The sequence below is a fragment of the Ostrinia nubilalis genome, chromosome 13 (genome assembly GCF_963855985.1).
Source record: "Ostrinia nubilalis chromosome 13, ilOstNubi1.1, whole genome shotgun sequence".
NCBI lineage: Eukaryota > Metazoa > Arthropoda > Insecta > Lepidoptera > Crambidae > Ostrinia > Ostrinia nubilalis.
Window position 1 is genome coordinate 10741098 of NC_087100.1, and position 23644 is coordinate 10764741.

The window sequence follows — 23644 nt, forward strand, 5'->3', positions numbered from 1 at the left end:
TTTATTTCTTGACCTATGTATCATTAAATGTTAAGTGTCAATACTGGTAAAACGTTTTAGGAAGAAATTACTGTGAAAAATGTTTACAAATGATCCAATGTCGGAAATCACGAAATAAACACTTACGCGTGGAATCTTAAGTCATTTCCAGGACACCACGTACTACCGCAACCACGCACTACAAAATCTTGCACCATTTCTTGTGATAAAACAATGATTTTGTCCTGTAAAAAATCTCAAACGAAATTAACTGCCTAATAAACAAAATAGTAAACAACCGCCATGATGGGCCGGATTGGGCCGATGTTGCCACATGGTACCGATTTCCCAGGAATTGGGATTGTAATTCCCTGATTCGCCAACACATTAAGCCTAAACGGCCGACAATTTTGTGATTTTTAATTTAACTAGGTAATCGTAGTTCAAAGATTTAATTATTTATTTGTTTAACTTCTGATTTGGTTTGTGAATTGGCTATTTCGAAGAATTTACTAGGAGATTTCAATAAGGAGATAGCAATACTACAGTCCACACTAAAAAGAGAGATCGGCCCACAGAGAGCGAGATAGAGATAAGTAGGTATTTGACTCAAGTTGTTGTTCCAAGTTTGGCCTCCATTTTTATCTTTAGCTTCATGGTCGCGACTCGCGATACAAACAAACAAACTAAACAATTAAAATATCAAAACGACTACAACGCATTTATTTTAATTATGTTGATACAAAAGACTACAAAAATGGCTAAGTAGGAGTTTATCTATAGTAGATTATAGTATTGTGATTATCTTTATTATATTGTATGAATCTTTGTAGTTGTACAGTCACAGTTACTAGAAGCTCTCATCAAATGGTAAATTCTTTACGTGGCGGGCATACACGGTTAATCGTATCGTATCGTATGGACCGTATCGTAGGTAGCTAGGTAGGTACACACATTACTAATTATATTTCTGTTTTTGCTCTCGCTCTCAACAAATGGTGATTCTTTGCGATAGAACGAGATAACAATACTACTATGTACTACTAATACTAGAGATACTGGCAATGGGCAGTTATCACTGTTGCCGATAGTACGTGCTATTTAGAAGAGAAAAAAAAATAAAAGTAATGTTTGAATACAAGAGTGAGTTTTTTTTTTCGATTAAAACGCACAATGGAAACGCTGATAATTTTATTATTTATTATTATTGGTTTTTGGGCCTTTACTTGCGCCAACTCGACCAGTGGGTCTAGACAAAGTGCACTTTTTGATCGATTCCAAAATCGAATCCGTCAAAACTCCATACAAAAAAAAGGCTTTTCGACCACTTTTCGACTGGTTTGCGATTAAAATGTGCACTTTGTCTAGACCCACAGGTTTGATCTATTGTGGCAGCCCTTGTCTTTAGACTTCACTGCTTAGTCCCGTTGAGTCTAAAAATTTCCAGATTCTTTGGAGCGTGATATCTGCTATCTCATCCGGGTGCATGATGTGTCGCCCGAGATAGATATTTCTTTTGCTCATAAGCGGGAACATGCATGGCCATTGGCCGTTTCTTCTTCTGTATGGCAGAACCTGCACAGAGTTTCCTCGGTCATGTTCATGTTGGATTTATGTTTGTTTAGTTTGCAGTGGCCGGTTAATATTCTAGTCACTGCACAGGCTTTGTATCTTTTGAACTTTAGCAGTTCCTTAGTTACTTTGTTGCTATATCCCTGAATGAGTGCTTTTGAGTGTTTTTGTCCCGATGTAGACTTCCACCACTCAATAGCCTCTTGTTTGCAGAGGGCGGTTAGTAGCGTGGTGGCTCTTAGTTTGGTAATGCCACAGAACGGTTCTACGCCGATTTGAGGGTTATCGGCTCCATCTCTGGCGAGTTCATCTGCTATTTCGTTTCCTTCTATAGGTATTTGAATGTCCTGGTACCCATGTAAGCGTTACTTTGTTGGTATTTCCCAGTGCATTCAGTGTCTCGGTGCATGTTTGCACCAATTTTGACGTGTATTCGAAGGATTTTAAGGCCAGCAGTGCTGCTTGGCTGTCTGAGTTGATGTAGATGTGTTGGTCCTGGAGCTTCCTTTCTAAGTTCATTTCTGCACATTTGTTTATGGCAAAGACCTCGGCTTGGAAGATTGAGGCTTCAGTCCCCATGTTTAGGCTAACTTTGAGCTTAGGCCTCTCTCCGTAGATCCCGCAACCTACATTATTTTCTTTTTTGGATCCGTCGGTGTACCAGACGTGACTACCTTCCTTAAATGACATTTGGCCTTCTAGCCATTTGTCTCTAGGAGGTATGTTTACGGAATATAGTTTGGTGAAGTTACATTCCGTATGCATGTCGTCACTAGGCATGCACAGAAGTTTGTTTTCAAGTACTGATTGCTTGAGTCTTATCAGATTTTGAGAAGCCCATCTGACTTTCGTGCGGGTGAAGATTCTGTATGTGCTCTGCTTGGCTTCTTTTTGCACATGCATATGCAGTGGTATAAGATCCAGCAGAGCATTTAATGCAGCCCCTGGTGTCGTTGATAGTGCTCCGGTTGCTGTGATGCAGGCTAGCCGTTGTAGGCTGCTCAGTTTATGTATTGTTGTCACTTGGTTGACTTTGCTGCACCAGACGGCAGAGGCATAGGTTATTATCGGTCTCACGACCGCTGTGTACAGCCATAGGGCGATTGCGGGTTTTAGTCCCCATCTTGACCCTGCCATTCGACAACAACTCCACAGAGCCATTTTGGCTTTTTGGATGATGTTGTTTAGGTGCGAATTCCAAGTAAGCTTTTGGTCAAAAGTTACCCCTAGATACTTGGTTTCGCTTGAGAAGGGAAGAGTCTTTCCATTTAACTTCAGATTTACCAGTTTTTCCAGTTTTCTCTTCCTTGTGAATGGTATTATCACTGTTTTATCCGCATTAATAGATAATTCGTTTTCTCTACACCATCTACTTATGGTGTTGAGAGCGCCTTGCATTAGACTTGAAATTGTACTTAGGCAGGGACCTCTGATGATAACCACTAGGTCATCAGCATAGCCTTGAGTATCATAGTCTTTTTCTGCCATCTTAATAAGTAGTTGGTCTACTGCTAGGGTCCATAAAAGTGCGGATAGTACGCCTCCTTGTGGACATCCTCTTGTGGCAAGAAATTCAAGCTTTGCAGCATTGAGGGTTATGTTTACTACTCGGTTGGAGAGCATGTTTTTTACCCATCTGATGGTGCTTATATCAATCCCTTTTGCCTCCATTCCTTTTAGAATGGTTTCTATAGGGGTATTGTCAAATGCACCTTCAACATCAAGAAAAGCACATAGGGCATAGTTTTCTTATCCTCTAGGGATTTTTGCACCTTGTCGACCAGATCGAGCAGGGCTGTTTCAGTAGATTTTCCCTTTTGGTATGCATGTTGGTTGATGCTTAGTGGTCTTTTCACTAAGTATTTGGCTCTAATGTGTTGGTCTAGTATCCTCTCCATGGCCTTCATCAGGAAGGATGTTAGACTTATGGGTCTGAAGGATTTGGGTTGTGAGTAGTCCCTTTTCCCCGTTTTGGGTATAAAACGAACTTTGACCCAATTCCAAGGTTCTGGTATAATGCCCCAAGCGTAACTTGCTCTGAATATTTTTACCAGATGCGGGAGAAGTAGGTTATTTCCTTTTTGTAGCAGAGCAGGGAAGATGCCATCTTCTCCCGCTGATTTAAATGGTTTGAACTTTTCCAAAGCCCATCTAATCTGGTTAGGCCTGAAGATATTGCAGGCCTTATTCCAGTCTGAGTATTTAGCCCTATGGAGTTCATCATTCCTTTGGGTATTGCTTTGTGTATTGATTTGGTACGAACCCGGAAAGTGTGAAGACCTAAGGAGATCGAGAGTCTCCATCTCAGTGTTCGTAAATGATAATTATAATAAACAGAAATTTTATTTAAAAAGAACTGTAATTAGCGCCTGTTGAGCATTAATAAATACAATTACAATTACAAACATTCATTTGAAACCATTTTAACATCACTTTTTAAACTAAGTAGGTACCTAACTATGGCACATACGTCATGCATGATCTACATTATCATTTGGCAGCTTTTTGCTTTAGTTTTTCTAAATACGTTCCTACAGAATGTTGTACTTCAGGTTGAGTAATTAAATGTATCGACTCATTTCTCTCAGCCGCTGAATTATTTTGTAGATGCTCCATTTCATACATTCTCTTTCTTTGTTTCGTAACGCCACGCGCTAAAGGAGGAATTTTGTCGAATCTCTTGATGAAGTTTCTACATTTCTCTATAGCATCTGCCTTGTCTGTCGCCGTTTCATCGATCAAGCCGACCTGTAAAATCAATATTTGAAATTATTTTATAATGCAGCCACGGTCTTACTTATAAAAACATTAAAGTACGTTTGAATTTGCTGAATCTGGCAATATTAGTTTTGGATGGAACTCCAACCGCGACTCCCAGTTTAGTAATCCGGTAGGCTTACCTTAAGAGCCTCATCGACAAAGAACATTCGTCCTGTGGTCAGAGCCAGCTCGGTCTCTCGCTGTGAGATGACACTGCGCATGGTGTCTATAAAAAAGCTAGACGCCACTATGCCTAGCGCAGTCTCGTTCAATCCGATTCGGAAGTTACCATTCACCATTGCCCTGTACTCACAACTCATTGCGATCAAACAACCGCCAGCTGGGGCGTGACCCTAGAGGAAAAGCGGTGTTCATTAGCTCATAATATTTTATATTTTTTTAATAACTAAACTGATTTTGTATATGTATAACTATGGTAAAGAAATCACTTAGAGTACAGTAGCGGAATGCGGCAACGGCATTTTTCAGCGCCAGCCGATTACGTTGTCTCTAAATGGTGGTAGCGCTATTTAGGACACATAAAAAGTCCTATAGTAAGTTCCTATCTACACATGCAGCTAATAAACATTGAATTTGAACTGAAAATAATATTTTTTTCCGTACAGTAATAGCAGCAGCTGTAGGGTAGGGCGAACCGTAGAGTTTCAACCAAAGATTTTGCAAAGTAGACGCAAATGTCACCATTCTTTCCGTTTCCGGTTTATACATTTCTCTGATGTCTAGACCAGCAGAGAATACAGTAGACGAAGCCTGAAATCATAATAGTTTAAGAATTAACTAGATCCATCTTCATTACCTAGCAGGTTTGAATCGTAGTAATCAATCGTCTGATTCTCTTGTTTGAATACTTACAGAAGTAATAATCAGTCCTTTGGCCTTAATCTTTTCTACCTCATCAAGGGCCTTATCTAATTCTAGTAGAACTTCAAGATTGAGACTGTTTACTGGTAACCGCTGCATGGTCAGCGTAGCAATGCCTTCGCTGTCCACAGATAAATCTAGCGACGGTACATCGGATGACACACTTCTTGCAGCCGGCACTATACGCCTGGATGAGCGAAAAAATCTCAAGGGAAGCACTGAAAAATAATAATAATTTGGTTGTGAAAAGTTTCTGCACATGTTATAGGTAGGGTGATTGCTATAGTAATTAGCCTATACATAGTTATTGGCATATTGGATTGTTAATAAGTAAGAGACAAAAATATTTACTATATTGGACTGCGTACCTATTGCTCAGAAAAAATATTTGTCTCTTTTCCTTTCTTAATAACTTCCATTAGGCTTGTTTCTTTTCATTTTAGTCAAGTTAACAATAACTATGTATTGGCTAATTATTATAGCGATCACCCTATATTATTGTGTAAAGTTCACGGGTTGCTTACATTATAACATTATGCAAGCTGTGGTTATCGTTTGTGTAGGAGCAGTTATAGGTGTACCAGAATCTCATGGCAAATGGGGAAAATAAACTTTGATGAGTGCAATACTGGGGAAATTGGATTAAACGATCTTAATACTGTTTATTTTTTATTTATGACAATAATTAATGAACATGAAGTACGAATGCCTACCTTATACATTTTAGGGATGTGTATGAAGAATGTTGTACGCGCCAGCATTAAAACCTCATGCAATTCAAACTCATGTCACACTATTCTATCACTCATTCTGACAGTCCTTTTCCTATCCTCTCCCTCCCACCTTCAGTCTCGCTCTCGCATCGCAACGCGCCGCTTCGCCTACCTATCTGGGCGTTAATACTAAATAAGTATCCAAAATAAACCAATTCAAATAAACCCAAATCGCGCGCTAAACTCATCTCAATAAAAATTCAAGTGTTTGTGAAAGTGAAAGAAGAACCAAGCTTGGACCGTCCTGTGGAGTCTGCTCAATCGAAGGTATCCCATCCCATTCCTATCCCAATCTCCTACAACTCCTTTCTGGTCCTACCGAGCCGCATGGTTCATTTCCTATCCTTTACACTTACAGAAAATCACAACTACACATTTTCACGCATCCGTCATTTTGACAACTCTCTAGAAAATTCTAGAAAATTCGCTCGTTTGACACATTCTTTCTGGAAAGTTCGATTCGTTTGATATTTGACACATTCTAGAAATTACTATTCGCTCAAACGTCAACTCGTTGTTTGTAAACACGTGTATTTTTTAAATTCAATCTTTTAAAATTTTATTTCAATTCAATTTCAAATTCGCTTACATACGCTACGCATTTTATTTTCCTACTGGATTATAAATAAATACGCACAACTCAACTCATTTTTAACGCTAGCTCTCGTGCGTGTGTTTGCTCACCTACAATACAATGGAGGGAGTAAAACGCAAAATTAATTTGCTTGAAGCTAAAAAAGAAGCGCTTTTTCAGAGGGTTCAGGAACTATACGACCTCAGCCTAAAGGTCTCCGACCCTCAGATTGAACAAATTTTCATGTCTCGCATGCATTCGATTGAAAAAACAAGATCGGATTTTCTTGATACTATTGACGAACTTAAGGATGATGGGCAAAAATGTATGGAAAGTGGTACCCGCTCCAATAGCCATAACCAATATATATTTCAAAAGGCCTTTAGATGTAGAAAAATGTCTGCTATGGGGCCAGTTTTAATTCACGTTTTGAAAGCAGTAATTCCAATAAGTATTATATGAAAGTATAACACAATCATCCATGTATACGAGTATGTACTATGACGAGAATCTATTAATATAACTAAAATAAACATTGAAAAGGAAAGGATTATCCCTACGATGAACTACCCAAGCCATTAGCATTTTATTCGCTTTCATCATCATCATCATGATCATTGTATCCATAGGACGTCTAGTTGAACATAGGCCTAACCCAAGGATTTCCACAATGGCCGGTTGGTGGCGGCCTGCATACAGCGCCTTCCCGCCACCCTTTATGAGGTCGTCGGTCCATCTTGTGGGTGGACTTATTGGGTCTTGTGGGTTTATTCGTTTTAGCAACCCTCAATAAAACCTTTAAGAAGTAATAAAACTCCAACACCTTTATTAATAAAAGTTACACCCTAGTTGAACTCTGGCTTAAAGTGTCATTTGGTATGGAAATGTCATTTTAATCCAAGGTTCATCCTAGGTATAACTTTTTATTAATAAGGGGGTAGTAGTTCTTTAAATAAAAACATTTATTTCACAATTATCCCTATTAATAATTATAGAGTTAAGGAAGGATGCTGGAGCAGTAAACCCTTCATGCCTCGCATAACCTAAGACCATACGATGGACACGAATGATACTTCGGTTACACAAAAAGTCAGTTTAGCTCAGAACGCAACCAGATCTGAGGCTGGTGGCCATAGTAAATGTTGTTTGTCTTGGTAAGACCTATCAAATGACACTACAGACATAACCATTGGAGCCGAATACCATTTTGCAAAAAAGTATGTTTATCTTCGAACACAACCAGATTTGAGGCTAGTGGCCATAGTAAAAGTTGTTCGTCTTGGTAAGACCTTTCAAACGACACTAGAAGCATATCTATTGGAGCCGGGTACCATTTTGCCCATTGTCCTTTGTGTTATATGAAAAATGATGAGGAACTCAAACCTACATTTGCCGCACTCAACTCGTTTGACGATTTGTACTGTAACATCCTTTCGGTGCAAAGCTCCATCGCACAACTCAAAGCCAACACAGAGCGTCGCAAACAGGATTTCATAAAAAAATTACCGCCTTTAGAACTAGTCTCTTTCGACGGAGCCCCTTCCAAGTGGCCCGTTTTCTACCAAAATTTTAAAACGCTTATTCATGAGAACACTGGTTTGTCTCCAGGTGAAAAGGCTCAATACCTTATAGGAAAACTTTCCGGAAAAGCACTTACAATTTGCTCGGGTATTCCACCTACTGGTGAGAACTATTACATAATTTGGAACAATCTATTAGAAAAATACCAAGACATAAGAGTACAAGCCTCTATGTATTTGGAAAAGTTAATAAATTTCAAATCGCAATCTTTAGATGAATTTTTGGAACAGTATTGCTCAGCTGAAGCTGCCTTACGACGTTTACAGATTGATGACCTTTCCGATTTCATTTTGACTCATATTGCTCTCAGTAAATTAGACAAAGACACTCTAAATTTATTTGAACAATCCATTAAGCACGTAAAAATGCCTACGTTTAATGATCTCAAGACTTTTATAAAAGAACAGAATAAGATCCATTCTTTACGCTCATCTTTTACGCAGAATAAGCTGTACGTTAATAATAAAACGAATTTCGCATCGCAGTCTAAAAACTCGAAACCGACACAGTCGTTTGTTTCTAATACAGCTTCTGGAGTAAAACCCAATCAACATTACTTCCAATCTCAACCGAATTCGCAAGGCTCATACACTCCATCCGCTGTACGCAAGAATTGTCAACTTTGTAAGACGGAACCTGAACATGCCCTGTTCAAATGCAGTTATTTTCTCTCGAAAAATGCGCCAACTCGCCACTCTTTAGTTACTAAATGTAACTTTTGTCTCAATTGTTTAGGCTTTCATAACATCAAAGATTGCAGATCTCAAAATCGTTGCTCAGTTTGCCAACGTAAACATCACACTCTTATTCATATAGATAATTTTAACGTGAATAGACCTATGACGTCACAACAGCTGACTTGCAGCGCGACGCTTTCGCCGACCGACGCGTCCATGTCCGCGCCCGGTCCGGTCACGCCGCCGTTGCAATCGATGCCAACCAACAATGTATCTCTCTCTGCAGTCACGCCGTCGATCGCTGATGAATCTAGTACCACGGTCTTATTACCCACCGCGTCAGTGTATACTTATGACAATAATAAGACGTGTCAAAAATTACGCGTGTTTCTAGACACAGGTTCGATGAGCAACTTTATCACAAATAAATGTTGTGCGCGACTGAACTTAAAAGTCAATCCGCTACCTACCACTATTAAGGGCATAGGTCAGTCTGAAAGTGTATCGCTAGGATATGTATCTTTCACAATTGCCTCACGCTTTGATCCCAGGGCCCCAAGTCCGCTAATTTACAAATGGCTCAATTGAATCGTAATCGAATCTCAATAGAATTATTTGACACTTTTGGTATTCTGCTATTAAAAAAAGACCAATGATTTTCCAATGGCATTCCATTGAACTGCCATTGGACTATTTGGTAGTCTGCTCTTCAATCGTGTTACAATCGGAAATCGATTGTGGGCTAAAATGGTATTCTACTATTATTTGACGTTTGTTTGACATTTGGTCCAATGAACTCTCAATGGCAATTTTGCTATTGAAGTACGATTGAGCAACAATAGGTGTTTCTGTGGTGTTTGTATGATTTTTGTGTTCGTGTTTCGTTTAAAAATTAATTATGAGACCATCAGTGGCATGTTTACGCATTTTAGCTTTGACTTATACCCGATAAGTATCGAAGATGGATCGGTGATTGCCCTAACAAGATTTACCTGAATCGGAACATTTGTAAAAACATTGCGACTCGTAAAGGCGGAAGTAAGGGTCCTGACGGAGATCATCATCAACATCACTGTTGAACATAGCAAAGGAAATCATTGGGAGAGGCCCCATGATTTCCATAATGACCAGTCAGTAGCAGCCTGCACCCAGCGCCTGCCTGCTGCCTTTACGAGGTCGTCGCTCCACCTTGTCCTACACTGCAACTTTCAGTACCTGGCCTCCACTTCAAAACCTTACTGCCCCATCGGCCGTCAGTTCTGCGTCCTCATTTCTTACATACTTTTATTGTTTGGTGTTGGAAATACCTATGTTATTTACTTGATGTTATAGGTTCTATAGATTTTGGATTCCCGGAGTGTAGGCTGCATAGATGGCACTCATATGGCTATCCTGAGCCTGGTCATACATGAGGAACAATATTATAACAGAAAGGGACATAATTACCTTAATATTACGGTTGTAACTTATAATATGACTTCATCATCATCATTTCAGACATCCACTGTTGAACATAGGCCTCCCCCTTATGTATAATTATTTATTTATTTATTTATTTATTTAAGGATAGTACACAGCACAATATCAATCTGTATCTAATAACAATGTTTTTTAGTAGTGACTTATAAAGTCATAGTCATAATGTTTTATTGCATCATGTTGGTTGATACATAAAATTAGGTCTTAAATACAATACAATCCCGGAAACATGAGCCATGTTAGGGAATCACAACAACTAAATAATTAATTTATTATAGGTAGCTACACTTTATCTTAATTATTTGAATACAATTGCTAATTATCTTTTAAAATTATTGAGATCATAAAATGATTTAAAATAATAAAAAGATTTATTTAAAAGCCATTCTTTTAATTTTCTAACAAAATGATAATTATCTTCTTTAATATTTGTTTTTTTCTTTTTGTTTCTTTCAGTATCTTAATAAACACTTTTAAATTGACATGGTGATATGTGCCTGAGCATACCAGATGTAATTTTTGTAAAAGGTTTGGCTATCCTATCGCTGTGTCTTAGGTTTATTAAAATTTATGTATGCAGGTAATTTCTACTAGTATTTAAGGATATTAATCTGTAAGTCTAGATACTATCATGTCACTACCTTGTTTAATATACCAATCAATTTTGTATACGCATTCTTATAAGATACACCATACAAGAATGCATAGTAAATCCAGTGCGAACTGCTCCTGAATCAAATATACCTACTATTGCTATTTCTATTTATTTATATTAACTGGCTGACAGTGGTGACTGAGTTTGTTGTGGCACTTCTTCTCAGAACTTGCCAAATGTTGATCTTGAAGCGCTGTTAGGGTAAAAAGTTTATGAGACATGTACAGGCTCCTCAAGAGAAAAATATTTGACGATTTGTATCTCTCTTTCTTTCTAGTAGTTAATTCTAAACAAATAAAGAAATTTTGACTTTGACTTCTTTCTTGAGAATACAAGTCATTTTCTTGAGCTTATTCAATGAAGATTTTTCCTACAAATTTACACTAAAACATTCCTACATTAGGCTACATTGAAGTATATTAAGTCTCATGAAATGAGATCTGCGACTGTCCATATATCTGTGATGTTAACAAATTCTATTGCATCTTTTTTGTAATATTAAATTGATTAACTTCTGTAGGTACTATTACCCCAAAGAATTATCCCATAGTTTAGCCAAGCATTATTAGCAGGCATAGTAGACACTGGTAGCAGTTATTAGATCCGTGCAGTTTTTGAACTCCTTGTGAATTTTGAGAGTCAGTATAATAGCAATCTAAGTGTGGTATCCAATTAATATTTGAATCTATTTCTATTCTTAATACTCAATAAGCTTATTGCTTCCTTATTAGTAGTGTCTAAGTAGGTAGGTACTTATAGGTGTTACAACAATGTGACTTTATTAGACGAATTTTATACTATTGTTATTAAATGTAATATTTGTTTTTGCCTTGATTTAATTAAGATTTGTGGTTGTTTTTGCCTTGATTTAATTAAGATTTATGTGATTCTGAACATAACATCCTGCGTATGAAGCATTACACATTAAAATCAACATATTAGATTGTTGAATACACACTTATACACTTTTACAGATTACTTCAGACATAAAAAAGTAATTGTGCTTATACCTACTGGTTTAAAATTGTGATTATCATTCAAAATATCATTAAATTCAAACCAAAATCGAAATTGGCCTAAATAAATTTGATGATTTTCATAACATTGACATGTCAGTTGACAGATGCTTTTTTAATTATTGACTTTGTCCTATGTAATTACAGCCAATGTGTTAGAAATAAATGGTTTTAAATGACTCTAGATCAATTTTTATCGACAAACCGCTTCATTTTCATTAGTTTACTTTGTAATAGAATCACAGAAAATAAAAAAAACGTATATTTAAAACAATAGAATAGTTCATTCACTCATTTTGTCCCTTGGTAGATTTTGAAAGGATTTTAATGGCAACACCATTATCTATTCAATTACGATCCCATTACAATTACATTACGACTTCATTGATATTGTATACAAGTTTTAGCAGAATACCAAATTTGTCTCAATCGTAATGGAATCGTAATTGAATATCAATTGAATAACAATAGCTTGTCATTTAATTAAAAATAGCAGACTTGGGGCCCAGGGCCCCAAGTCCGCTAATTTACAAATGGCTCAATTGAATCGTAATCGAATCTCAATAGAATTATTTGACACTTTTGGTATTCTGCTATTAAAAAAAGACCAATGATTTTCCAATGGCATTCCATTGAACTGCCATTGGACTATTTGGTAGTCTGCTCTTCAATCGTGTTACAATCGGAAATCGATTGTGGGCTAAAATGGTATTCTACTATTATTTGACGTTTGTTTGACATTTGGTCCAATGAACTCTCAATGGCAATTTTGCTATTGAAGTACGATTGAGCAACAATAGGTGTTTCTGTGGTGTTTGTATGATTTTTGTGTTCGTGTTTCGTTTAAAAATTAATTATGAGACCATCAGTGGCATGTTTACGCATTTTAGCTTTGACTTATACCCGATAAGTATCGAAGATGGATCGGTGATTGCCCTAACAAGATTTACCTGAATCGGAACATTTGTAAAAACATTGCGACTCGTAAAGGCGGAAGTAAGGGTCCTGACGGAGATCATCATCAACATCACTGTTGAACATAGCAAAGGAAATCATTGGGAGAGGCCCCATGATTTCCATAATGACCAGTCAGTAGCAGCCTGCACCCAGCGCCTGCCTGCTGCCTTTACGAGGTCGTCGCTCCACCTTGTCCTACACTGCAACTTTCAGTACCTGGCCTCCACTTCAAAACCTTACTGCCCCATCGGCCGTCAGTTCTGCGTCCTCATTTCTTACATACTTTTATTGTTTGGTGTTGGAAATACCTATGTTATTTACTTGATGTTATAGGTTCTATAGATTTTGGATTCCCGGAGTGTAGGCTGCATAGATGGCACTCATATGGCTATCCTGAGCCTGGTCATACATGAGGAACAATATTATAACAGAAAGGGACATAATTACCTTAATATTACGGTTGTAACTTATAATATGACTTCATCATCATCATTTCAGACATCCACTGTTGAACATAGGCCTCCCCCTTATGTATAATTATTTATTTATTTATTTATTTATTTAAGGATAGTACACAGCACAATATCAATCTGTATCTAATAACAATGTTTTTTAGTAGTGACTTATAAAGTCATAGTCATAATGTTTTATTGCATCATGTTGGTTGATACATAAAATTAGGTCTTAAATACAATACAATCCCGGAAACATGAGCCATGTTAGGGAATCACAACAACTAAATAATTAATTTATTATAGGTAGCTACACTTTATCTTAATTATTTGAATACAATTGCTAATTATCTTTTAAAATTATTGAGATCATAAAATGATTTAAAATAATAAAAAGATTTATTTAAAAGCCATTCTTTTAATTTTCTAACAAAATGATAATTATCTTCTTTAATATTTGTTTTTTTCTTTTTGTTTCTTTCAGTATCTTAATAAACACTTTTAAATTGACATGGTGATATGTGCCTGAGCATACCAGATGTAATTTTTGTAAAAGGTTTGGCTATCCTATCGCTGTGTCTTAGGTTTATTAAAATTTATGTATGCAGGTAATTTCTACTAGTATTTAAGGATATTAATCTGTAAGTCTAGATACTATCATGTCACTACCTTGTTTAATATACCAATCAATTTTGTATACGCATTCTTATAAGATACACCATACAAGAATGCATAGTAAATCCAGTGCGAACTGCTCCTGAATCAAATATACCTACTATTGCTATTTCTATTTATTTATATTAACTGGCTGACAGTGGTGACTGAGTTTGTTGTGGCACTTCTTCTCAGAACTTGCCAAATGTTGATCTTGAAGCGCTGTTAGGGTAAAAAGTTTATGAGACATGTACAGGCTCCTCAAGAGAAAAATATTTGACGATTTGTATCTCTCTTTCTTTCTAGTAGTTAATTCTAAACAAATAAAGAAATTTTGACTTTGACTTCTTTCTTGAGAATACAAGTCATTTTCTTGAGCTTATTCAATGAAGATTTTTCCTACAAATTTACACTAAAACATTCCTACATTAGGCTACATTGAAGTATATTAAGTCTCATGAAATGAGATCTGCGACTGTCCATATATCTGTGATGTTAACAAATTCTATTGCATCTTTTTTGTAATATTAAATTGATTAACTTCTGTAGGTACTATTACCCCAAAGAATTATCCCATAGTTTAGCCAAGCATTATTAGCAGGCATAGTAGACACTGGTAGCAGTTATTAGATCCGTGCAGTTTTTGAACTCCTTGTGAATTTTGAGAGTCAGTATAATAGCAATCTAAGTGTGGTATCCAATTAATATTTGAATCTATTTCTATTCTTAATACTCAATAAGCTTATTGCTTCCTTATTAGTAGTGTCTAAGTAGGTAGGTACTTATAGGTGTTACAACAATGTGACTTTATTAGACGAATTTTATACTATTGTTATTAAATGTAATATTTGTTTTTGCCTTGATTTAATTAAGATTTGTGGTTGTTTTTGCCTTGATTTAATTAAGATTTATGTGATTCTGAACATAACATCCTGCGTATGAAGCATTACACATTAAAATCAACATATTAGATTGTTGAATACACACTTATACACTTTTACAGATTACTTCAGACATAAAAAAGTAATTGTGCTTATACCTACTGGTTTAAAATTGTGATTATCATTCAAAATATCATTAAATTCAAACCAAAATCGAAATTGGCCTAAATAAATTTGATGATTTTCATAACATTGACATGTCAGTTGACAGATGCTTTTTTAATTATTGACTTTGTCCTATGTAATTACAGCCAATGTGTTAGAAATAAATGGTTTTAAATGACTCTAGATCAATTTTTATCGACAAACCGCTTCATTTTCATTAGTTTACTTTGTAATAGAATCACAGAAAATAAAAAAAACGTATATTTAAAACAATAGAATAGTTCATTCACTCATTTTGTCCCTTGGTAGATTTTGAAAGGATTTTAATGGCAACACCATTATCTATTCAATTACGATCCCATTACAATTACATTACGACTTCATTGATATTGTATACAAGTTTTAGCAGAATACCAAATTTGTCTCAATCGTAATGGAATCGTAATTGAATATCAATTGAATAACAATAGCTTGTCATTTAATTAAAAATAGCAGACTTGGGGCCCAGGTGTAAATACACAATTAACGCACGCGTCATTGATACAATAACCGATTATTTACCTAATGTAAGGGTTGACATAACCCAGTTATCGCATTTACAAGGTCTTCCTATGGCTGATGACAGCTTCGATATCCCTGCTGAAATCGATTGTTTGTTAGGCAATGAGATATTCCCGCTTCTTTTAGGTAGTAATAAAATAACTTCACCGCAATCCTCTGTCATCGCTATCGAAACCACGCTCGGATATCTCGCTATGGGACGCGCTCAGTGCTACTCAGCTCATTCACGCAATGATAATAAAGCATTCTTTTGCAATGTAGACTCGCACTCATTAGAATCACTCACGCAACGCTTTTGGGAGCTTGAAAGTGTACCTACTAAGAGACACATCAGCCCTGACGACGAAATATGTGAAAACATTTTCCAATCAACTCATTCTCGCGACGACTCTGGGACGTATACCGTTTCTTTGCCATTTAAACTCGACCCATCAGAACTCGGCGATTCTTACTTTACTGCTAGGCGTCGCTTCTATAACTTAGAGAAAAAGTTAGACTCAACTCCGGGCTTACGCACTAACTATAATGAAAATATTCAAGACTGTATCGATCGCGGTTTTCTGTCAAAAGTTGAAAACGCATCGAATTCAGAGGAAAATACTCCAAATTATTATATACCTCATCATGCAGTATACCGACCAGATAAACTCACTTCAAAAACTCGAGTCGTTTTAGATGCAAGTTGTAAAACAACCTCTGGAAAGTCGTTAAATGATGTTCTTTACACTGGCCCAAACTTACAAAGTAATATTTTTGATCTCTTAATTAACTTACGCATTTTCTCAGTCGCTTTATCTGCTGATATTGAAAAGATGTATTTCTGTGTAAAGCTTGATCAAAATCACCACCCGTTTCAACGCATATTATTTCGATTTGATCCTGAATCACCGATTGATACTTATCAATACAATAGGGTTTCTTTTGGCGTTTCTAGCTCGCCTTACCTCGCTATGCGTGTCGTTCGCCAACTCGCTGAGGACGAGCGCGCGAATTATCCTATCGCCGCGTCTGAAGCTCAATCCTGTATGTATATGGACGATTATGTCTCATCGATGGACGGGTTAGAAAAAGCTGAACAATCTTACCATCAAATGGTTAAGATGTTCATGGCCGGGGGGTTTAAAATGGTTAAGTGGATCTCGAACAACCCTGAGCTTATAAATAAGATTCCCGATTCGCATAAAAATCCACAGCTCGTCGATTTTGACACTGACTCAGAAATTACGACAAAAATCATAGGCATGCAGTGGCAACCTAATGATGACGTTTTTCTTTACAAAATTACGGCGTCGCTGGAGTCAGGAGTATTTAACTTCTCTACAACGCCGTGAAAAGTGGAATACGGTGACCAAACCGATAGATGTGGGCTCTGTTGTTGTTATAAAAGATGACAATGCGCATCCTCTTTGTTGGCCATTGGGTGTGGTTGTGGAAGTATATCCCGGAAAGGACAAAATCATTCGCACCTTAAAGATTCGCACTGCAACCGGTACTTATGTTTGGCCTGTAGTTAGAGTTTGTCCTCTTCCTTTACAGTAACTCAAATAATGTTCTTAACTTTAACTCAACTTTAACTTTAATTTAACTCAACTTTAACGCTCATTTAACTCAAATTTAACTCGTTTAGTTCTCTCTAACGCATGCTTTTTTGCGTTTTTAACTTTATTTTTTTTTTACAAACGCTACTCAATCTAGAGGAAGACCTCTAGGCCGGGGGAGTTGTACGCGCCAGCATTAAAACCTCATGCAATTCAAACTCATGTCACACTATTCTATCACTCATTCTGACAGTCCTTTTCCTATCCTCTCCCTCCCACCTTCAGTCTCGCTCTCGCATCGCAACGCGCCGCTTCGCCTACCTATCTGGGCGTTAATACTAAATAAGTATCCAAAATAAACCAATTCAAATAAACCCAAATCGCGCGCTAAACTCATCTCAATAAAAATTCAAGTGTTTGTGAAAGTGAAAGAAGAACCAAGCTTGGACCGTCCTGTGGAGTCTGCTCAATCGAAGGTATCCCATCCCATTCCTATCCCAATCTCCTACAAATGTTGTTACACATCGAGTTTTTAACATAGAAACATGTCTTGAAAAATAAGTAAACCGTATATTACTGTAAATAATTTTATTGTGTATCATATTAATTTATAACTTATCATTTCATTCAGAACCTTAAAACGATTCTAAGAACTCCACTTGCATTTCTTGTTCTTCAATAGATGATCAAGTTGAAGAGGTATTTATTTAACTATTTATTTATACACGGTGGAATTTTGTAATGCCACATGGAGGGAAAGTACTCTTAATACTGTAGATAGAAAATTTTACTGAAAGAAAACATTCCTTTATTTTTGAAAAAAAAAGAGAACTGCATTCAAATATTTTCGAATTTTTTTCGAAAATTCACTACTATACCATACAATTTTCTGTAATATTATTAAAATAATTTAAGATTTCATGGTTTTCCTTTCATTTGATTTATCAAGTTTGTTAGAGAGATTTCATCCTTGTACTTAACCCTAACGATTGATGTAATAAAAATACAGGGTGTAATTTTTAACAGATTTTAGTTGATTCGATTCCCGGGTGTGGCAAGCAAATTTTTGGAAATCTTTGAATGCAGTTCTATTTCTTTTCAAAAATAAAGGAGTGTTTTCTTTGAGAATTTTTTTCTATCTACAATATTAAGAGTAGGTACCTACTTTCCCTCCAGGTGGCATTACAAAATTCCATCCTGTATAATATAAATCGCTGTTTCAGCATTTCAATTACTTAAACTTGCTTGATGAAATCTTTTTCAATTTTCTTTACATAGTTATAACTTTTTCACTATTCCTCTGCACCAATGTATGAAATACACCTGAAAACCCCGATAAAGCAGCTATTAGGTAAGAATAATATAAAAATAAACATAACCCTCCTTCTGACGCAGTTAGGTAATAAACTAAAAGTATCAAAACATTTCACTCCAACTTACTGTCAACTCAACGACGCGCATTAAAATCAAAGATTGCCTTTGAATTATGCCTTATTTTACAATACACATTGAAAACAATATGATTTGCTTGAGCTTTTTCGACTTTTTCACAAAAATAACAAATAGGCATGAAGAGATTACAAAATTTCTGCAGCGGCTGACAGATCTTTTGATTTACTTTGACAGGTGACAATAAAGCCATAGACAATGGCCATATGAAAAACACACTTTTCCAATATTTTTGTTTGCCATGAGATTCTGGTACACCTATAGCTAGAGACCTTTGGCTTAATTGTTTATTTTTTAATTGTGTATAATACTGTATCTCATGTTGATAGCCCAATAAAATAAATATAGAAAACAGGTTTTTTCGTTAACTTTTTTCCATTTTAAGTTCCATCAGTTTATGTAAAAAAATTGAGACATCTGATTAACTGGTAAAAAAATACAAGTAGGTACCCGGTACCTACCCTACTTAAAGTAATTTTGGCAGTATTTTCTTTATGTTACTTAATCTAGTTCTTGAGTACTTACCTCGCCACTTTTTAAATTCTCAATAATAAAAATTTGGTATTGACTAAAAATAATAAAAACTTACTGATGCTGCTGCAGCAACTTCAGTGGTCGTCACTTGGTATGTATTGTAACTTTTTGTTTCAGTAGCACTATGTAGTAGTCATTGTTTGTTTAGTAACTATGAATTGAATCGTATGTCAGCACTCAGCAACGATTACGGACATGAACATAATCTTTGAACCTGGGCTAGCTACTAAGGATAGCTATTAGCTAGGATGAAATGATATTATATCAATGATAAGAACTATGATAAAATATTATCAAATTAGGTAAATACGTACTGCATTTTATTATACTTTCAAGGCAAGACTTGCGGCAAGTTGACAAAAATTGATAACGAACGATCTCACACTATTAGATAACTTTGTCTAACCTACTCTATAAGTTCAATAAATTCCTTCAAACTACAATTCAGACTATTGTTGTTAGGTTGATAATATTATTATAAACTTTGGATGATTATTAATTTAGATTCATACATTTCCATACATTGTATGGAATTAAAACTACGCTCAAAACAAGGCCCGAAAAAATCTAATCCAATGATGAATCAGCATTAGAAACAATGCTTCTTTTAAAAAAATCTTTAACTACTCTTAAATTAATTGGAAAGAAAGAAAGAAAGAAAAAATATAATTGGGTGTTGTATTTAATTTCCTGTACCTAAATAATTTAATTACTCAATGTTTCATTGAATGTATTATTAGACAATTTAATTGTTTTCAAAATATGCTTAAAACAAAGAAAAATATAATAATCGATCACTGGGCATAGGTATCAAAACGATGTACCTATAATGTATAGTAATAAAAGTAGGAGTAGCTACCTAGTCTCCATAAATGGATAAAGTGCAATAGTGCATACTATACTCGAACTTAATCGTATAGATAAAATAATCGATTGGAATCGGATCGGCACATCCCTTCAAAACTGTCATTGCTGTCAGTTCACGTCATGTCAGACTGTGTGTCAGATAGTTGTCAGTTGTCAAATAATCGGTCTGGTCTGTTTCAAACAAAATGTTTTGCAGATAAAGTCTAGTTCAGTCTAGTTTTTGATGAATTGTGTAATGAATACTTGCAAAATCGTCAAAATCATAAAACCCGCAGTGCGATAATTTGCTTGGTTCATCGTAGATATTAATAACGGTAGTCAGACAACCTATAATGTCTCTAGAACAAACTGCCTGTGATGGTAAGATAAATCTCATTGAAAAGCATACATTTGACTATCTTAAACAATAATACTATCTCCTATTATACTCTATAACATAAGGATTCCTATAGGTACATAATAATTTGGCGTAAAGATGTATTTTCTAAATTATTCTTCTTTTTAGATTTGAAGGCATTTGAGCGCCGCCTTACAGAAGTAATAGGATGTCTCCAACCAGCAACTATGAGATGGAGAAGTAAGTATACTTCAATATGCCTAGAAGCTCAAGTGCAATTATTTGTAATGCCTCTGAGAAGTCACTGAAATGAACCATAGGTACATTATAACAAGTGAATTAACCTGTTAATATTTAATTTTCCAGTTCTACTAGCTGTGGTGTCAGTATGTACTGCTATGGCAGCGTGGCACTGGCTATCTGACCCTCTGACACCTGTTGTCTCTCTCACACAGTCCCTGTGGAACCATCCATTCTTTGCATTCACTTCTACTCTACTTGGTATGTAAACCATTACAATAATGTATTTAGATTAAAGTTCAAATATTTAATTTCTAATAAAAAAAGAAACTAGAGAGCCTAACAGTTTCATAAGATTGTGATAACAATATTTAATTGTTTGTTATCTTGTTTTACTAGTACAAGAATAATTAATAATGTGTTCCACTAGCATACCTCGATAGTGGTTATTATTTTTAAAGGACAATGACCAAAAGTGGTCCAATTGTCCACCACCAATGAGACTATTGGCTTATAGTCCATTAAATAGAGATTAACTTTCAATATGGGATGAAAAAAAAAATGAGCTGTCAGTAAAAAGTTATGACTGTTTTAAAAATTGTAGTAGTTTACTCTAATCTCATGAACTACTGGTCCGATTTGAAAAATTCTTTTCGTTATGGATAGCCCATTTATCAAGGATGGTTTAAGGATAAATAACATCACCCTACAACCAATAGGGGCGGAGCAGTAAAGACAAATGTTGTAAAAATTAACTGAACCGGGAACTATTATTCAAACTATTTTCATGCGTACAAAGTCGTAGGCACAGTTAGTATAATATTTAATAAAATTCATCTATAACATGCGTAGATTAGTCCAAAATGTGCAATGGATAGAATGATATCAAGAACATTTTTCGGATGAAAAGCTAAAAAACAGACTTTTCATTCAGTCATAACTTTTTACTGACAGCATATTTCTGATTGCAGTTTGGTTATAATGAATCAGTATTTAGTAGACTATTTTACTACATAGGTCTCGTTAGTGGTGGACATTTGGACCACACTCCATACATTTTTGGTCATTGTCCTTTTATGTGTTTTTTGTTTTCAGTATTATTATTTATGATGGGTGTGCATAGAAAAGTGATAGCACCAAGCATAATCACAGCTAGGACTCGGTCTGTACTGAATGACTTCAATATGTCATGCGATGAAACTGGAAAACTCATTTTGAAGCCAAGACCAGCCAATAATTGAGGACTTGTTATAGTGGTTATTGATTTGTTATTTTGTGAATATTACTTAAGAATAAATAAATAGTAAGTACTGAGTTTCCAGGGTATTATTTAAGCTATATTAATTAAGTGTCATTAAAGTTTTCATCAAAATACAGTTAACACTGGAAGGTAAAAATAAAACAAAAGTATTACAAGTCTATTAAAGTTTATTAATCATAACTTTGGTGTGTTTATTATATACAATAAATAAAAGATAACTAAAAAATAGGTCTATCATACAAACCACCTTACAGTTAATTTATCAACAGAAATGTGCCACAAATTGGATGAGGAACAACAATCTTGTTAACTACAAACTGCATTTAGCTCTTGCTACTAAATTTCGCTACAATATTTGGCTAAGATCATAACAAAATAACCACTTGTAAAAGGAAGCTTACATAGTTATGTGCTAACACTCAAAAGAGTATATGACTCCTACATTATTATGATATTACTTTTTGTGAATCATTCTACAATCATTTTCATAAGCTTTGTTTTTATTACACTCACTAAAAGCTACAAAACGTCTTGAACTATGTTTATACTCGCCATGGAGTGTTGCAATTTTGGAATTATTATCAAATGGAATAATAGGTACTACAAAAACTTATTGATATTATAAAAAAATATAAGTAATTTAAAAATTATGCTTTGGGCAGTGTCATTTTGGAACTGATATTATTTCAATTCAATTTATCAATTCCTTGTATGCGCACAGCACACATCGCTTAAAGACATGTACCTAAATGCAATTCGGAGAGTTAATTCATCTTCCTTTACATAGTTAACAAGTCGACATACCTAATTTTTATCAACAAAGTTTATTATAAGTATTGTATTGTGCTGACTGTGCAAGTAGGTACTTAATATTCTATACTTACAAAAAGATGTTTGTGCTAGAGTGACAATGGTTAACAATTATAAACTCATGTTATAATGCTACATTTTGAGTATAATAAAATGTATCTAGCCTCCATCAAATAAACTAAATTATATACTTTTAATTCTTAATATTTCAACAAATGGAAACTACCTACATAAGTATTTACTAACTTTTAACATCAGTTAAATATGAGTGGTAATGAACATGGATATAAAATTAGTAAAATCTGCTAACGTTGAAGATAAATTACAATAATTATATCTTTTAACATATTCAAACTGTTTTTGAGCGTTCAATAAAATTATTACAGAGTTTAATAAAGACAATAATGAACAAAATACAGGAAAATTACCTTGGTGAGCATTTCACATTGACCTTGGCTACATATATTTCACAATTATCTTCTTTATCCTACAGTAATAATAATAATAGTATAAATGACTTGTAAACATGCATGTTGCTTATCGTAAATTTCAATTTATACATAATTGTCAATATAGAAACACATCATAAAATTTATTTATTAATTACAGATAGTTAACATCAAGGCAGTGGTATATGCGTAAATTTAACTTTAACATCATGTATATTGAACATTTTTTAACCTATGTTAAACGCCGCTGCGTCTGCACATAATAAAATGTAATTGTTATAATGTAAATTCAAATTATGATAATTTTTTCTTGATATACTCTGCAGTTTTAAATCTGAAAAACATTGAAATAATATAATTATGCTTAAGAGCTTGTGCTAATTTTCACTTTTTCAGTCTTTACAAAATGTAACGACATATTGTATGATTTTTGATAAATGGCTAATTAAATATGATCATCATGGAGGATAATAATCATTTACAGATGATTTTGAATTACTACCGATACTTGGAAGTTTTAAATATTTTTAATTCGGTAGGT

The 23644-nt window shown here is 35.1% G+C and overlaps 3 protein-coding genes across 3 annotated transcripts; 1 reads left to right on the forward strand and 2 right to left on the reverse strand.

Annotated features, from left to right (window-relative positions):
- Window positions 1-1857: 1857 nt before the first annotated feature.
- On the reverse strand, window positions 1858-2712 carry LOC135077323 (uncharacterized). The gene has a single exon (XM_063971851.1). The coding sequence runs from the start codon at window positions 2710-2712 to the stop codon at window positions 1858-1860; it is 855 nt and encodes a 284-aa protein (XP_063827921.1).
- Window positions 2713-3891: 1179 nt separating this feature from the next.
- LOC135077664 (enoyl-CoA delta isomerase 1, mitochondrial-like) lies at window positions 3892-19610 on the reverse strand. The gene is made up of 5 exons (XM_063972228.1): window positions 19195-19610; window positions 5185-5411; window positions 4936-5082; window positions 4452-4664; window positions 3892-4299 (listed from the first exon to the last, which is right to left on the reverse strand). Coding segments are annotated over exons 1-5 (846 nt in total). The 5' UTR covers window positions 19196-19610; the 3' UTR covers window positions 3892-4041.
- A 591-nt stretch (window positions 19611-20201) lies between these two features.
- LOC135077665 (nuclear envelope phosphatase-regulatory subunit 1 homolog) lies at window positions 20202-21898 on the forward strand. The gene is made up of 4 exons (XM_063972229.1): window positions 20202-20366; window positions 20512-20583; window positions 20710-20844; window positions 21679-21898. The coding sequence occupies exons 1-4, from the start codon at window positions 20339-20341 to the stop codon at window positions 21822-21824; spliced, it is 381 nt and encodes a 126-aa protein (XP_063828299.1). The 5' UTR covers window positions 20202-20338; the 3' UTR covers window positions 21825-21898.
- The last annotated feature ends 1746 nt before the right edge of the window (window positions 21899-23644 follow it).

Excerpts from the sequence above, each read along its gene's own strand:
- LOC135077665 (XM_063972229.1), top strand. The coding sequence starts at position 20,339 with ATGTCTCTAGAACAAACTGCCTGTGATG. Across the intron at positions 20,584-20,709 it reads AGCAACTATGAGATGGAGAA|TTCTACTAGCTGTGGTGTCA; the intron begins GTAAGTATACTT and ends TTAATTTTCCAG. Across the intron at positions 20,845-21,678 it reads ATTCACTTCTACTCTACTTG|TATTATTATTTATGATGGGT; the intron begins GTATGTAAACCA and ends TTTTGTTTTCAG.
- LOC135077323 (XM_063971851.1), bottom strand. The coding sequence starts at position 2,712 with ATGGCTCTGTGGAGTTGTTGTCGAATGGCAGGGTCAAGATGGGGACTA.
- LOC135077664 (XM_063972228.1), bottom strand. Across the intron at positions 4,665-4,935 it reads CTACAGCTGCTGCTATTACT|GGTCACGCCCCAGCTGGCGG; the intron begins GTACGGAAAAAA and ends CTTTTCCTCTAG. Across the intron at positions 4,300-4,451 it reads TTGTCGATGAGGCTCTTAAG|GTCGGCTTGATCGATGAAAC; the intron begins GTAAGCCTACCG and ends TTGATTTTACAG.